General features: G+C 45.0%; 1 protein-coding gene across 2 annotated transcripts in view; it reads left to right on the forward strand.

The window, feature by feature from the left end:
• The window catches only part of LOC106594895 (dachshund homolog 1), an 83,175-nt gene that overhangs the window by 44,697 nt on the left and 20,594 nt on the right, over nucleotides 1-17,884 (forward strand). For both annotated transcript variants that reach the window (XM_045699542.1, XM_045699543.1), the window contains exons 4-6: nucleotides 12,652-12,839; nucleotides 13,695-13,830; nucleotides 16,106-16,240. In XM_045699542.1, the coding sequence (XP_045555498.1) occupies nucleotides 12,652-12,839; nucleotides 13,695-13,830; nucleotides 16,106-16,240 (459 nt within the window). The remainder of the gene's footprint in view (nucleotides 1-12,651; nucleotides 12,840-13,694; nucleotides 13,831-16,105; nucleotides 16,241-17,884) is intronic.

Here is a 17,884-nt window from a genome sequence, read left to right on the forward strand (position 1 = left end):
TGGTGACACTGTCTGTGATTTATTTAGAATTCAAGGCACACTTAACCAGTATGGCTACCACAGCATTCTGCAGCGATACACCATCCCATCTGGTTTGCGCTTAGTGGGACTATCATTTGTTTTTCAACAGGACAATGACCCAACACACCTCCAGGCTGTGTAAGGGCTATTTGACCAGGAAGGAGAGTGATGGAGTGCTGCATCAGATGACCTGGCCTCCACAATCACCCGACCTCAACCCAATTGAGATGGTTTGGGATGAGTTGGACAGCAGAGTGAAGGAAAAGCAGCCAAGAAGTGCTCAGCATATATGGGAACTCCTTCAAGACAGTTGGAAAATAATTCCAGATGAAGCTGGTTGAGAGAATGCCAAGAGTGTGCAAGCTGTCATCAAGGCACAGGCTGGCCACTTTGAATAATCTAAAATCTAAAATCTATTTTGATTTATATAACATATGACTGCACCCACATGATATCTTGGCAGCTGTCCATACTGTTTGATTGTGTCTCTGTGATCCTGTCAACAGCACTCCTACTGGTCTTGATTAAGCAGGAAATGACATCATCACTGTATCACACAGATAAATCAATTTCCTAATTTACTGGTTCAAGACAAGGTTTTAAGATGAAATGCTTATGTATTGCTTATGAATGCAGTGTGAATGGGTTATGAATGTGTTATGACGTTGTTATGAAGGTAACATGGACTAAGATTTAGTCCAGGTTGGTGTATGAATGAGGGTTGCAAGTACTGTAACTTCCAATAACAGAGACCACCTGTCCTTCTGCCTCTGGAAGTGAACTGGCAATAAAACAGCTTCACCTGAAACAGAACAGAATGTAAACAAGGAAAAGAAGAAATCAATAGTGTTCTCTGTAGTTTAGGATCTTGAACGCAAACGATGACTGTGTATTGATTTGGTGCAGGATTCCAGCTATTGGCTGGTTACAACACCATCAGTATGTTGAGACAGATGACAGGGATTATCAAAGCCTGAACAGAATCACAAATCAACCTGGTTTATGACGTGGCATAAGAACAGAGTGTGCATTGAAGAGACGATCAGTAAGATAAACCAGTAAACTACTTTTAAATACAGATCTCCTTCAGCCCACTATATTTTTTTATCTTTATTTAACAAGGCAAGTCAGTTGAGAACAAATTCTTATTTACAATGACAGCCTACCCCGAGCCAAATCCAGACGCACTGGGCCCATTGTGCCCTATTCGACTCCCAATCACGGCCGGATGTAATGCAGCCTGGATTCGAACCAGGTACTGCAGTGACACCTCTTGCACTGAGATGCAGTGCCTTAGACCACTGCACCACAGTAAGATAAACCAGTAAACTAGTTTTAAATACAGATGTCTCCTTCAGCCCGCTGTATTACAGTAAGATAAACCAGTAAACTAGTTTTAAATACAGATGTCTCCTTCAGCCCGCTGTATTACAGTAAGATAAACCAGTGAACTAGTTTTAAATACAGATGTCTCCTTCAGCCCGCTGTATTACAGTAAGATAAACCAGTAAACTAGTTTTAAATACAGATGTCTCATTCAGCCCGCTGTATTACAGTAAGATAAACCAGTAAACTAGTTTTAAATACAGATGTCTCCTTCAGCCCGCTGTATTACAGTAAGATAAACCAGTAAACTAGTTTTAAATACAGATGTCTCCTTCAGCCCGCTGTATTACAGTAAGATAAACCAGTAAACTAGTTTTAAATACAGATGTATTTAGCCTGTCTTCTCTTGAGAGCCAGGTCGGCCTTTGGCGGCCTTTCTCAATAGCAAGGCTATGCTCACTGAGTCTGTACATAGTCAAAGCTTAACCTTAAGTGTAGGTCAGTCACAGTGGTCAGGTATTCTGCCACTGTGTACTCTCTGTTTAGGGCCCAATAGCATTCTAGTTTGCTCAGTTTTTTTTTGTTAATTCTTTCCTGTGTCAAGTAATGCTCTTTTTGTTTTCTCATTATTTGGTTGGGTCTAATTGTGCTGCTGTGCTAGGGCTCTGTGTGGTCTGTTTGTGTTTGTGAACAGAGCCCCAGGACCAGCTTGCTTAGGGGACTCTTCTCCAGGTTCATCTCTCTGTAGGTGATGGCCTTGTTATGGAAGTTTTGGGAATCGCTTCCTTTTAGGTGGTTGTAGAATTTAACGTCTCTTTTCTGGATTTTGATAATTAACTGGTATCGGCCTAATTCTGCTCTGCATGCATTATTTGGTGTTTTACGTTGTACACAGAGGATATGTTTGCAGAATTCTGCATGCAGACTCAATTTGGTGTTTTTCCCATTTTGTGAATCTCTCTCTTTCTCTATCTCTCTCCTCTCTCTCTCCCTCTCTCTGTCTCTCTCTCTGTGTGTCAGGTTTAATCTTATAAAGGCTAATGTGACCTTTAGAAAGAGAAGATCAGACATGATCTGAAAAGACAGCAACACAATGGCACAAATACGATTTATGATTAATTACGATGGTGTGTGTGTGTGTGTGTGTGTGTGTGTGTGTGTGTGTGTGTGTGTGTGTGTGTGTCAGAGCGTGTACTACACAATAGATTAGTACTGTGTAATGCCTCCTTCAATCAACAGTGGGGATGTCACTTGGCTTGCACTTCCTTAAGACCAATCTCTTTAAAAAGGGCTCTCTGTGTGTCGCCGAATTCCACTACCTCCATCTTTCTCTATCTCTCTTTCTCTCTCGCGCGCGCTTTCTCCCTCTCTATGTCTCCATCTATCTCCCGTTTCCACACCGCTAGTGGTCATGTGTGGCAGAGGGTGGGGAATCATTTAGATTTGTTCAGTTTCTTTCTTATGGAATAATCTGTAGAAGGATGTGTTCAAGCCAAGTGTTCACACACAGACACAAACCTTAGGCACCAGTTTCTTACACTTGCCAATGATTTTCCGGAACTCAAATATTATTTTCATATCATCAGGCATTCCCCATTTTTATCAATCTCTACCAAGTGTATCAATCTCACCTCTGATGGAGGCAGCTGCTGCCTAATGCTCCAACCTGGACTCAGGGGCTGACGTAACATAGTAAATATAAATTCGGTATACCACAATTAGTATGGTATTTATTAATTTGTGGATGTCCATCATCCATTTTGTATGATATGTTACAAAATGCAATTCATATGATATGTTACGAATTTCAATTCATATAATATGTTACAAATTTGCTAAAGTTTTGATATATTACTAATTCCAATTTGTTGTGGCTAACGTTAGCAAGGTGGCAAATGTTAGCTAGGCTAGGGGTTAGGGTTAGGAGTTGGGTTAAAGGGTTAGGGGAAGGTTAGCTAACATGCTAAGTAGTTGAAAAGTAACTACAAAGTAGTTGAAAAGTAGCTAATTGGCTAAAATGCTAATGTTGTCCATAATGAGATTCGAACATGCAGCCTTTGGGTTGCTAGATGTTTGCGTTTTATGCCTACCCATCCACCGCAACTAACCGCCCTACTTTTGTAGGGTAAGTTGGTGGTTGGAGACATCCCTCTAGTGGTGTGGGGACTGTGCTTTGGCAAAGTGGGTGGGGTTATATCCTGCCTGTTTGGCCCTGTCCGGGGGTATCATCGGATGGGGCCACAGTGTCTTCTGATCCCTCCTGTCTCAGCCTCCAGTATTTATGCTGCAGTAGTTTATGTGTCGGGGGGCTAGGGTCAGTCTGTTACATCTGGAGTATTTCTCTTGTCTTATCCGGTGTCCTGTGTGAATTTAAATATGCTCTCTCTAATTCTCTCTTTCTCTCTTTCTTTCTTTCTCTCGGAGGACCTGAGCCCTAGGACCATGCCTCAGGACTACCTGGCATGATGACTCCTTGCTGTCCCCAGTCCACCTGGCCGTTCTGCTGCTCCAGTTTCAACTGTTCTGCCTGCGGCTATGGGACCCTGACCTGTTCACCGGACGTGCTTGTTGCACCCTCGACAACTACTATGATTATTATTATTTGACCATGCTGGTCATTTATGAACATTTTAACATCTTGACCATGTTCTGTTATAATATCCACCCGGCACAGCCAGAAGAGGACTGGCCACCCCTCATAGCCTGGTTCCTCTCTAGGTTTCTTCCTAGGTTTTTGGCCTTTCTAGGGAGTTTTTCCTAGCCACCGTGCTTCTTTCACATGCATTGCTTGCTGTTTGGGGTTTTAGGCTGGGTTTCTGTACAGCACTTTGAGATATCAGCTGATGTACGAAGGGCTATATAAATAAATTTGATTTGATTTGATCTGAATCAGTTGAATGGTATCAAATAGAAACACATGGTTTCCATGGTTTCCAGGTGTTTGATACCATTCCATTCGCTCCGTTCAAGCCGTTATTATGAGCCGTCCTCCCCTCAGCAGCCTCCACTGCTGTGTGTGTTTTGTTTGTGTCGTTACCATAAGCCATAAAACAATGTTAAACGTTAACCATTGTTAATTATAGGGTGAGCTGCACAATAAACAAACACAAAGCATTTGGCCTGTTTTTCCATAAAGCCACCCACTTCCTCCTCACAGATGTGTAAATCACTACCAACACACACACACACACACACACACACACACACACACACACACACACACATGAAGTACATTAACTAAGCAGCCATTAGCACCTTAATGTGGGAAAGAGAAGCCATCACCGGCCCAACACTGAAGTTTCTTTTCCTTTAGGAAATCTACAACATACAAGATTTTGTACAGGGCTTTCAGAAAGTATTCAGACCCCTTCCCGTTTCCCACATTTTGCTTCGTTACAGCCTTTTTCTAAAATTGATTAAATCGTTTTTTTTTCTCTCATCAATCTACACACAATACCCCATAATGACAAAGCGAAAAAAGGTTTTTAGAGATTTCTTAAAAACAGAAATACCTTGTTTACATACACTACCAGTCAAAAGTTTGGACACACCTACTCATTCAAGGGCTTTTCTTTATTTTTACTATTTTCTACATTTTAGACAAATAGTGAAGACATCAAAACTATGAAATAACACATATGGAATCATGTAGTAACCAAAAAAGTGTTAAACAAATCTAAATAGATTTTAGATTTTAGATTCTTCAAAGTAGCCACCCTTTGCCTTGATGACAACTTTGCACACGCTTGGCATTCTCTCAACCAGTTTCACCTGGAATGCTTTTCCAACAGTCTTGAAGGAGTTCCCACATATGCTGAGCACTTGTTGGCTGCTTTTCCTTCACTCTGCAGTCCAACTCATCCCAAACCATCTCAATTGGGTTGAGGTCGGGTGATTGTGGAGGCCAGGTCATATGATGCAGCACTCCATCACTCTCCTTGGGTCGTGTTGGGTCATTGTCCTGTTGAAAAACAAATGATAGACACACGAAGCGCAAACCAGATGGGATGGCGTATCGCTGCAGAATGCTGTGGTCGCCATGCTGGTTAAGTGTGCCTTGAATTTTAAATAAATCAGTGTCACCAGCAAAGCACCCTCATACCATCACACCTCCTCCTCCATGCTTCACAGTGGGAAGCACACATGCGGAGATCATCTGTTCCACAAAGACACGGCAGTTGGAACCTAAAATCTCAAATTTGGACTCATTGCTCGTGTTTCTTGGCTCAAGCAAGTCTCTTCTTCTTATTGGTTTTCTTTAGTAGTGGTTTCTTTGCAGGCATTTGACCATGAAGACCTGATTCACGCAGTCTCCACTGAACAGTTGATGTTGAGATTTGTCTTACTTGAACTCTGCAAAGTATTTATTTGGGCTGCAATTTCTGAGGCTGGTAACTCAAAGGACCTAATCTTCTGCAGCAGAGGTAACTCTGGGTCTTCCTTTCTTGTGTCAGTCCTCATGAGAGCCAGTTTCATCATAGCACTTGATGGTTTTTGCGACTGCACTTGAAGAAGCGTTCAAAGTTCTTGAAATGTTCTGTATTGACTGACCTTCATGTCTTAAAGTAATGATGGACTGTCGTTTCTCTTTGCTTATTTGAGCTGTTCTTGTCATAATATGTGCTTGGTCTTTTACCAAATAGGGCTGTCTTCTGTATACCACCCCTTCCTTGTCACAACACAATTGATTGGCTCAAACGCATTAAGAAGGAAAGAAATTCCACAAATGAACTTTTAACAAGGCACACCTGTTAATGGAAATGCATTCCAGGTGACTACCTCATGAAGCTGGTTGAGAGAATGTAAAGCTGTCATCAAGGCAAAGGGTGGCTACTTATCAAATATATGTTGATTTGCTTAACACTTTTTGGTTTACTAGATGATTCCGTATGTGTTATTTCATAGTTTTCATGTCTTCACTATTATTCTACAATGTAGAAAATAGTAAATATTAAAAAAAATAAACTGGAGTAGGTGTGTCCAAACTTTTGACTGGTACTGTAAGTATTCTGACCCTTTGCTATGAGACGCAAAATTGAGCTCAGGTGCATGCTATTTCCATTGATCATCCTTGAGATGTTTCTATAACTTGATTGGAGTTCACCTGTGGTAAATTCAATTGATTAGACATGATTTGGAAAGGCACACCCCTGTCTATATAAGGTCCCACAGTTGACAGTGCATGTCAAAGCAAAACCAAGCCATGAGGTCGAAGGAATTGTCCGTAGAGCTCCGAGACAGGATTGTGTCGAGGCACAGATCTGGGGAAGGGTACCAAAACATTTCTGCAGTATTGAAGGTCCCCTAGAACACAGTAGCCTCCGTCATTTTTAAATGGAAAAAGTTTGGAAACACCAAGACTCTTCCTAGAGCTGGCCTCCCAGCCAAACTGAGTAATCAGGGGAGAAGGGCCTTGGTCACGAAGGGGACCAAGAACCCAATGGTCACTCTGACAGAGCCTGGAGTTCCTCTGTGGAGATGGGAGAACCTTCCAGAAGGGCAACCATCCCTGCAGCACTCCACCAATCAGGCCTTTATGGTCGAGTGGCCAGATGGAAGCCACTCCTCAGCAAAAGGCACATGACAGCCCGCTTGGAGTTTGCCAACAGGCACCTAAAGGACTCTCAGACCATGAGAAACAAGATTCTCTGGTCTGATGAAACCAAGAGTGAACTCTTTGGCCTGAATGCCAAGGGTCATGTCTGGAGGAAACCTGGCACCATCCCTACGGTGAAGCATGGTGGTGGTAGCGTCATGCTGTGGGGATGTTTTTCAGTGGCAGGGACTGGGAGACTAGTCAGGGTCGAAGGAAAGATGACAAGTACAGAGAGATCCTTGATGAAAACCTGCTCCAGTGTGCTCAGGACCTCAGACTGGGGTGAAGGTTCACCTTCCAACAGGACAACGACCCTAAGCACACAGCCAAGACAACACAGGAGTGGCTTCGGGACAAGTCTCTGAATGTCCTTTAGTGGCCCAGCCAGAGCCGGACTTGAACCTGATCTAACATCTCTGGAGATACCTGAAAATAGCTGTGCAGCGACGCTCCCCATCCAACCTGACAGAGTTTGGATCATAAACCTTTTTTGTAGTTTTTTAAAACATTATTGTCATTATCTGTATTTCTGTTTTGTAAGATTATTTTTCTTCTTAGATGAGCAACCATGGATACCTTTGTTAGGGACTATGCTGAAGTTTCAAGGCTAGGCCAGACATTAAGAAAATATATCATGTAATTAGCTGGGTCCTATAGCAACCAATAACCAATTCTTCCATTCTTCCAACATCCGTTCATCTCCTTCCATTCAGGAGGACATCTTTTGTTTTTATGGTCGGGGTGAGGGAGAGGGAGGGTGAGGGAGGGAGGGAGGGTGAAGGAGGGAGGGAGGGAGGAAGGGTGAGGGAGGGAGGGAGGGTGAGGGAGGGCGGGTGAGTGAGTGAGGGAGGGAGGAAGGGTGAGGGAGGGAGGGAGGGTGAGGGAGGGAGGGAGGGTGAGGGAGGGCGGGTGAGTGAGTGAGGGAGGGAGGAAGGGTGAGGGAGGGAGGGTAAATTGCAAAAGGCATCCAGATGAACCACTGCACATATGTGTAATCCACCTAATTTAGTAAAAGCTCTTTTTTTTCAAATTTCTTTCTATTTCCATCTCTTCTTTGGGGACTTCTTTTTGTTTGCACACATTCTATTATATTTGGGACATTGTGTGGAATTTGGTCCAAGTTTAGTGTCTTTGTGTTTGGAATTATTCAGCGTTCCGTTGGCACGGCGACAGAGCCGTCATTAGCTCTCTTTTGTTTCGCTTCCTCCTTCTATTGTTTTATTTTTGGTTTTGTTTTCTTGAATGTTCAATATTTAGATCGTTCCCTTCTCTCCCATGTGGATTGGTTTATGCATCTATAAAATAGTTACATTTCAACAGCACACAAGGGTGAAATAGTGGGTCTAATACACAGGGATGAAATAGTGGGTCTGATACACAAGGGTGAAATAGTGAGTCTGATACACAGGGCTGAAATAGTGGGTCTGATACACAGGGCTGAAATAGTGGGTCTGATACACAGGGCTGAAATAGTGGGTCTGATACACAGGGCTGAAATAGTGGGTCTGATACACAGGGTGAAATAGTGAGTCTGATACACAGGGCTGAAATAGTGGGTCTGATACACAGGGATGAAATAGTGGGTCTGATACACAGGGTGAAATAGTGAGTCTGATACACAGGGTGAAATAGTGAGTCTGATACACAGTGCTGAAATAGTGGGTCTGATACACAGGGCTGAAATAGTGGGTCTGATACACAGGGATGAAATAGTGGGTCTGATACACAGGGATAAAATAGTGGGTCTGATACACAGGGTGAAATAGTGAGTCTGATACACAGGGCTGAAATAGTGGGTCTGATACACAGGGCTGAAATAGTGGGTCTGATACACAGGGCTGAAATAGTGGGTCTGATACACAGGGATGAAATAGTGGGTCTGATACACAGAGTGAAATAGTGGGTCTGATACACAGGGTGAAATAGTGGGTCTGATACACAGGGTGAAATAGTGAGTCTGATACACAGGGCTGAAATAGTGGGTCTGATACACAGGGCTGAATAGTGGGTCTGATACACAGGGATGAAATAGTGGGTCTGATACACAGGGCTGAAATAGTGGGTCTGATACACAGGGATGAAATAGTGGGTCTGATACACAGGGTGAAATAGTGGGTCTGATACACAGGGTGAAATAGTGGGTCTGATACACAGGGTGAAATAGTGAGTCTGATACACAGGGCTGAAATAGTGGGTCTGATACACAGAGTGAAATAGTGGGTCTGATACACAGGGTGAAATAGTGGGTCTGATACACAGGGATGAAATAGTGGGTCTGATGCACAAGGGGGAAATAGTGGGTCTGATACACAGGGTGGAATAGTGGGTCTGATACACAAGGGTGAAATAGTGGGTCTGATACACAGGGGTGAAATAGTGGGTCTGATACACAGGGTGGAATATTGGGTCTGATACACAGGGGTGAAATAGTGGGTCTGATACACAGGGGTGAAATAGTGGGTCTGATACACAGAGTGAAATAGTGGGTCTGATACACAGGGTGAAATAGTGGGTCTGATACACAGGGTGAAATAGTGGGTCTGATACACAGGGTGAAATAGTGGGTCTGATACACAGGGTGGAATAGTGGGTCTGATACACAAGGGTGAAATAGTGGGTCTGATACACAGGGGTGAAATAGTGGGTCTGATACACAGAGTGAAATAGTGGGTCTGATACACAGGGTGAAATAGTGGGTCTGATACACAGGGCTGAAATAGTGGGTCTGATACACAGGGTGAAATAGTGGGTCTGATACACAGGGGTGAAATAGTGGGTCTGATACACAGGGATGAAATAGTGGGTCTGATACACAGGGATGAAATAGTGGGTCTGATACACAGGGGTGAAATAGTGGGTCTGATACACAGGGGTGAAATAGTGGGTCTGATACACAGGGGTGAAATAGTGGGTCTGATACACAGGGTGGAATAGTGGGTCTGATACACAGGGGTGAAATAGTGGGTCTGATACACAGAGTGAAATAGTGGGTCTGATACACAGGGTGAAATAGTGGGTCTGATACACAGGGCTGAAATAGTGGGTCTGATACACAGGGTGAAATAGTGGGTCTGATACACAGGGGTGAAATAGTGGGTCTGATACACAGGGATGAAATAGTGGGTCTGATACACAGGGATGAAATAGTGGGTCTGATACACAGGGGTGAAATAGTGGGTCTGATACACAGGGGTGAAATAGTGGGTCTGATACACAGGGTGGAATAGTGGGTCTGATACACAGGGGTGGAATAGTGGGTCTGATACACAGGGCTGAAATAGTGGGTCTGATACACAGGGCTGAATAGTGGGTCTGATACACAGGGCTGAAATAGTGGGTCTGATACACAGGGCTGAAATAGTGGGTCTGATACACAGGGATGAAATAGTGGGTCTGATACACAGGGTGAAATAGTGGGTCTGATACACAGGGTGAAATAGTGGGTCTGATACACAGGGTGAAATAGTGAGTCTGATACACAGGGCTGAAATAGTGGGTCTGATACACAGAGTGAAATAGTGGGTCTGATACACAGGGTGAAATAGTGGGTCTGATACACAGGGATGAAATAGTGGGTCTGATGCACAAGGGGGGAAATAGTGGGTCTGATACACAGGGTGGAATAGTGGGTCTGATACACAAGGGTGAAATAGTGGGTCTGATACACAGGGGTGAAATAGTGGGTCTGATACACAGGGTGGAATAGTGGGTCTGATACACAGGGGTGAAATAGTGGGTCTGATACACAGGGGTGAAATAGTGGGTCTGATACACAGAGTGAAATAGTGGGTCTGATACACAGGGTGAAATAGTGGGTCTGATACACAGGGTGAAATAGTGGGTCTGATACACAGGGTGAAATAGTGGGTCTGATACACAGGGTGGAATAGTGGGTCTGATACACAAGGGTGAAATAGTGGGTCTGATACACAGGGGTGAAATAGTGGGTCTGATACACAGAGTGAAATAGTGGGTCTGATACACAGGGTGAAATAGTGGGTCTGATACACAGGGCTGAAATAGTGGGTCTGATACACAGGGTGAAATAGTGGGTCTGATACACAGGGGTGAAATAGTGGGTCTGATACACAGGGATGAAATAGTGGGTCTGATACACAGGGATGAAATAGTGGGTCTGATACACAGGGGTGAAATAGTGGGTCTGATACACAGGGGTGAAATAGTGGGTCTGATACACAGGGGTCTTGTTTGACTTGCTTTTATTTTCTAGCTGTTTGTCTATTTGAATTTGAAATGAGCAAAAGCTAACACAATAGTCTGGTGTAATTGTGTATATTATGCATTTCCTATGTAGGTTTAGGTGTTGTATTTTACAAATCCAGCACATACAGCACTGTAACCTGCCCAAACCATGTCCTCAACCTCTGCTATTTCTGTTCATCTAAATGAAGGCCTCATTGTGGATAGTTGTCTTCAGTGTGTTTCTGAGACAGACGTTAGCTCTGTGGTAGCTGAAACACACCGTCATAGTCTCAGTCTGTCCCATCACAGACAGATGGGACCCTTCAGAGCCCCAAAACTGATGGAGGGGTTCTTCTGACCAGAGTTTGGCTTCGGTCCAAACACACACACACACCCTGACAGCGCTGTGGTGTTTTAGTTAGACGGGGTTAATGTTCTGGAGTCTTCTCTGAGGCTGAGGCTGAGGCTGTTTGTCGTCAGCACTTTCTACTGAGCTCCTCCAGACATCATGATATAAAGTGACAGTTGAAGGAAGACAGAAAAGTCTGATGTAAATCATGAACACATCTCCACCAGAATAATAATTAGGAATGTGGAATCAGATTATTAACCAGCACTGCATCTTTTTGGACTTTTGATTTGACTTTTACTATAATATGTGGCTTCCTCCTTTTGAGTGATCTCTCTAGTAGTCTGCTAGCATAATACTAGTGGAAGGAAAGGCTCTTGTTTTTCCCACATCATCCAATCATTCAATTCAGTCTAATGAATCACTTTTCTTTTTGTTCTTCTCCAGTGTCTAGTAATGGTCCTAAAGCTCTTCACAGACAGCTTCTCATTCCAACATCTTTAAGCTTTTAATTCAAAAGAATAAATATCAGAATGTGAAGTGGAAGAGCTAATAACCTTTATTCTCAGTCACCCCTCCTCTCCTCCTTCTCCTCTTTATTCTCCCCTTCCTCCTCCTCATTCTCCCCCTCCTCCTCTTCATCATCATCTTCCTCCTCCTCCTCTTCCACCTCTTCCTCCTCTTCTTCCTGTCCTCTTCACTCAGAGTATGACAGAGGGACAGAGGAATGGAACTGTGTGTCTATTTCTGGATCATCAACAAAGAGTCTTTTTAGGGATTTCACCCAGAAGACAAAAAAGCAAAGTGTCATGGAGATTGAGTGAGATGTAATTTCTGTACTGTGATTGGCTGTTTTAAAGAGTCCATCTCAGATGTTGTTATATGACCTTCCACTCTTTGTTTAAATGTTCTTCCCCTTGTTTGTTCAAGTGTATCATGTCCCCAGAGATGTTCGGTTTTGGGATGTTGAGCATCACAAATGTTGCTCTGGAAATCTGGTTTCAGAAGTCAAACAGCATTCTGTCTGGTCTAGTGTCCAGAGTGTGACTCCACCCTCTAATGTATGTTATGCTGCCACAAAGCTAAATAGAAAACCATCTCTCTCTTTCTCCCCCTCTTTCCCTCCCTCCCCCCTTTCCCTCCCTCCCTCTCTCAGGTCTGGAACACCTCCCGTTCATGATGATGTCACACCCCCTGATCCCTGTCAGTATGGCCCCTGCCTCCGTCTCCATGGCGATGAGTCAGATGAACCACCTCAACACTTTAGCCAGCATGGCCTCTGCTGCCCAGGTCCACCACTCTACCCTCTCCTCCCGCGGCCGCATGGTCTCCTCTGTTATAAAGGTATGTAGCATGGAGGTCATCTCTGTTATAAAGGTATGTTAGCATGGAGGTCACCTCCGTTATAAAGGTATGTTAGCATGGTTACCTGTGTTATAAAGGTATATTAGCATGGAGGTCACCTCCGTTATAAAGGTATGTTAGCATGGTCACCTCCGTTATAAAGGTATGTTAGCATGGAGGTCACCTCCGTTATAAAGGTATGTTAGCATGGTCACCTCCGTTATAAAGGTATGTTAGCATGGAGGTCACCTCCGTTATAAAGGTATGTTAGCATGGTCACCTCCGTTATAAAGGTATGTTAGCATGGCCACCTGTGTTATAAAGGTATGTTAGCATGGCCACCTGTGTTGTAAAGGTATATTAGCATGGTAACCTGTGTTGTAAAGGTATATTAGCATGGTAACCTGTGTTGTAAAGGTATATTAGCATGGTAACCTGTGTTATAAAGGTATATTAGCATGGTAACCTGTGTTATAAAGGTATGTTAGCATGGTAACTTGTGTTATAAAGGCATATTAGCATGGTAACCTGTGTTATAAAGGTATATTAGCATGGAGGTCACCTCCGTTATAAAGGTATGTTAGCATGGAAGTCACCTTCATTATAAAGGTATGTTAGCATGGAAGTCACCTCTGTTTTTAAGGTAGGTCAGAGCATTATGGGTACTGTAGTACATTATGCTACGACTACCTGTTATAAAGGTACACTGGATGGTCTCATGATATTATGCCAGAAGTGTCCTTTCAAGCTATGAGAGCAGTCCATCAAACCTTTCCTGGACAGTGTGATTATTATTGTAAAATATTCATTGATGTTGAAGTGTGTTTCCACTCACTATGGTGTTCTTCATTCTAGGAGCGTGTTCGGGACAGTCCGTCTCCAGCTCCCTCTCTGGAGGACGGGAGGAGGTCTGGGAGTCACCTGTCCTCTCGTCACAGCAGCAGCATCTCCAGCTCCCCCGTACACACAGAACACTCTATAGACAAGACCCGTACGTACTCTAACCCTAACCCTAACCCAGAACACTCTGCAGACAGGACCCGTACGTACTCTAACCCTAACCCAGCACCCAGAACACTCTGTAGACAGGACCCGTACGTACTCTAACCCTAACCCTAACCCAGAACACTCTGTAGACAGGACCCGTACATACTCTAACCCTAACCCTAACCCAGAACACTCTGTAGACAGGACCCGTACATACTCTAACCCTAACCCTAACCCAGAACACTCTGTAGACAGGACCCGTACGTACTCTAACTCTAACCCTAACCCAGAACACTCTGCTGACAGGACCCGTACGTACTCTAACCCTAACCCAGAACACTCTGTAGACAGGACCCGTACGTACTCTAACCCTAACCCAGAACACTCTGTAGACAGGACCCGTACGTACTCTAACTCTAACCCTAACCCAGAACACTCTGCTGACAGGACCCGTACGTACTCTAACCCTAACCCAGAACACTCTGTAGACAGGACCCGTACGTACTCTAACCCTAACCCAGAACACTCTGCAGACAGGACCCGTACATACTCTAACCCTAACCCAGAACACTCTGTAGACAGGACCCGTACGTACTCTAACCCTAACCCAGAACACTCTGCAGACAGGACCCGTACGTACTCTAACCCTAACCCTAACCCAGAACACTCTGTAGACAGGACCCGTACGTACTCTAACCCTAACCCTAACCCAGAACACTCTGTAGACAGGACCCGTACGTACTCTAACCCTAACCCAGAACACTCTGCAGACAGGACCCGTACGTACTCTAACCCTAACCCTAACCCAGAACACTCTGTAGACAGGACCCGTACGTACTCTAACCCTAACCCAGAACACTCTGTAGACAGGACCCGTACGTACTCTAACCCTAACCCTAACCCAGAACACTCTGTAGACAGGACCCGTACGTACTCTAACCCTAACCCAGAACACTCTGCAGACAGGACCCGTACGTACTCTAACTCTAACCCTAACCCAGAACACTCTGTAGACAGGACCCGTACGTACTCTAAGCCTAACCCAGAACACTCTGTAGACAGGACCCGTACGTACTCTAACCCTAACCCAGAACACTCTGTAGACAGGACCCGTACGTACTCTAACCCTAACCCAGAACACTCTGTAGACAGGACCCGTACGTACTCTAACCCTAACCCTAACCCAGAACACTCTGTAGACAGGACCCGTACGTACTCTAACCCTAACCCTAACCCAGAACACTCTGTAGACAGGACCCGTACATACTCTAACCCTAACCCAGAACACTCTGTAGACAGGACCCGTACGTACTCTAACCCTAACCCAGAACACTCTGTAGACAGGACCCGTACGTACTCTAACCCTAACCCAGAACACTCTGCAGACAGGACCCGTACGTACTCTAACCCTAACCCTAACCCAGAACACTCTGTAGACAGGACCCGTACATACTCTAACCCTAACCCAGAACACTCTGTAGACAGGACCCGTACGTACTCTAACCCTAACCCAGAACACTCTGCTGACAGGACCCGTACGTACTCTAACCCTAACCCAGCACCCAGAACACTCTGTAGACAGGACCCGTACATACTCTAACCCTAACCCAGAACACTCTGTAGACAGGACCCGTACGTACTCTGACCCTAACCCAGAACACTCTGTAGACAGGACCCGTACATACTCTAACCCTAACCCAGAACACTCTGTAGACAGGACCCGTACGTACTCTAACCCTAACCCAGAACACTCTGCTGACAGGACCCGTACGTACTCTAACCCTAACCCTAACCCAGAACACTCTGTAGACAGGACCCGTACGTACTCTAACCCTAACCCTAACCTAGAACACTCTGTAGACAGGACCCGTACGTACTCTAACCCTAACCCAGAACACTCTGCAGACAGGACCCGTACGTACTCTAACCCTAACCCAGAACACTCTGTAGACAGGACCAGTACGTACTCTAACCCTAACCCAGAACACTCTGTAGACAGGACCAGTACGTACAGTGCTCTCATCTTCACTGTCTTTCCAGCTTCGTCTGGAATCAGATTATGAGTCCAGTTAGGGACTGTTGATGTCATTGAAACCCACTTTAATGTCAGGTATGACATCAAGCTAGCCACTATGTATTGTCATGTTTTTAACCTTGTATAAACTGCCTTCATTTTGCTGGACCCCAGGAAGAGTAGCTGCTGCTTTGGCAGCTAATAGGGATCCATAATGAATAGAAATATGTTCACCTCCTCTCTGAAGGTATACTGTGTTTTCCAGACGTGCAGCAGAATGGCCTGTACTCCAGCCATGCTCTGTTGGGCCTATCTCCCAGTGCTGTGCCTGGTCCTAAAGAAGGAGATGTGGCCACCTTGGACTCTGGACACGAAGCTAAGAGGAACCATGCTGAGAGAGGTATGGTCCTCCTTCTCTTTCGCTTGTTCTTGATTGTTCTCTCTCTCTCTCACTCACTCTGTCTCTCTGACTGTCTGTCTGTCTCTCTATGTCTCTATGTCTCTGTCTGTCTGTCTGTCTGTCTGTCTGTCTGTCTGTCTGTCTGTCTGTCTGTCTGTCTGTCTGTCTGTCTGTCTGTCTGTCTGTCTGTCTGTCTGTCTCTCTATGTCTCTATGTCTCTGTCTGTCTGTCTGTCTGTCTGTCTGTCTGTCTGTCTGTCTGTCTGTCTGTCTGTCTGTCTGTCTGTCTATGTCTCTATGTCTCTGTCTGTCTGTCTGTCTGTCTGTCTGTCTGTCTGTCTGTCTGTCTGTCTGTCTGTCTGTCTGTCTGTCTCTATGTCTCTGTCTGTCTGTCTGTCTGTCTGTCTGTCTGTCTGTCTGTCTGTCTGTCTGTCTGTCTGTCTGTCTGTCTGTCTGTCTGTCTGTGTCTGTCTGTCTGTCTGTCTGTCTGTCTGTCTCTCTATGTCTCTATGTCTCTATGTCTCTGTCTGTCTGTCTGTCTGTCTGTCTGTCTGTCTGTCTGTCTGTCTGTCTGTCTGTCTGTCTGTCTGTCTGTCTGTCTGTCTGTCTGTCTGTCTATGTCTCTATGTCTCTATGTCTCTGTCTGTCTGTCTGTCTGTCTGTCTGTCTGTCTGTCTGTCTGTCTGTCTGTCTGTCTGTCTGTCTGTCTGTCTGTCTGTCTGTCTGTCTGTCTGTCTGTCTTAGCATCCTCGTCGGATATCACTGAATGTGAACACAATTACAGGAAATAGTTGGTAGTTGATTCCCGTGAAGGTGAGGACAGCAATTGAGGTCCTAATGCACCAATCAGGATTCATTGTCTGTCCCTACTATTCTCTCTCTCTCCCTACTTCTCTCTCTCTCTCTTACTCTCTCTCTCCCCACTTCTCTCTCTCACTCACTCTCTCTTCTCCCTCTCTCTTCTCTCGCTCCCTCTCTCTCTCTCTTCTCTCTCTCTCTCCCTCTCTCTCTCCCTCTCTCTCTCTTCTCTCTCTCTTCTCCCTCTCCCTCTCCTTCTTCTCTTCTCCCTCTCTCTTCTCTTCTCCCTCTCTCTTCTCTCTTCTCCCACTCTCTTCTCTCTCTTGGTGGTCTTTGTAGGAAGCGGAGATGAAGTGGAGACAAATAATTCTATGGAATAATCCATTACAGAGGAGAGAGGAGCGGAAGACAAGGCAGCGGGGCTAAATTAGTTAGCGATTTGCAGTGCATGAATTAATGAACAAGGCCCTCTCGCCACGGCTCCTCTCACAGCCACCTGATTTCCATAATGACCACCTCCCAAGCTCTGAGGCCGCCGTTTGAGTCAGTTGTGTGTTTTCCGTTATGAAGGTTTACATTAGCTTAATGAGGACTGTTCAAGGGCAAAACAGTCAGCACAATTTACACAGAGAGAAGAGAGACGGAAGAGAGAGAGAAGAGAGAGGGAAGAGAGGGGGAAGAGAGGGAAGTGAGAGGGAAGTGAGAGGGAAGAGAGAGGGAAGAGAAAGAGGAGAGAGAGGGAAGAGAGAGGGAAGTGAGAGGGAAGAGAGAGGGAGAAGAGAGAGGGAAGAGAAAGAGGAGAGAGAGGGAAGAGAGAGGGAGAAGAGAGGGAGAAGAGAGAGGGAGA

The sequence above is a fragment of the Salmo salar genome, chromosome ssa17, assembly GCF_905237065.1.
Source record: "Salmo salar chromosome ssa17, Ssal_v3.1, whole genome shotgun sequence".
NCBI classification, from domain to species: Eukaryota; Metazoa; Chordata; class Actinopteri; order Salmoniformes; family Salmonidae; genus Salmo; species Salmo salar.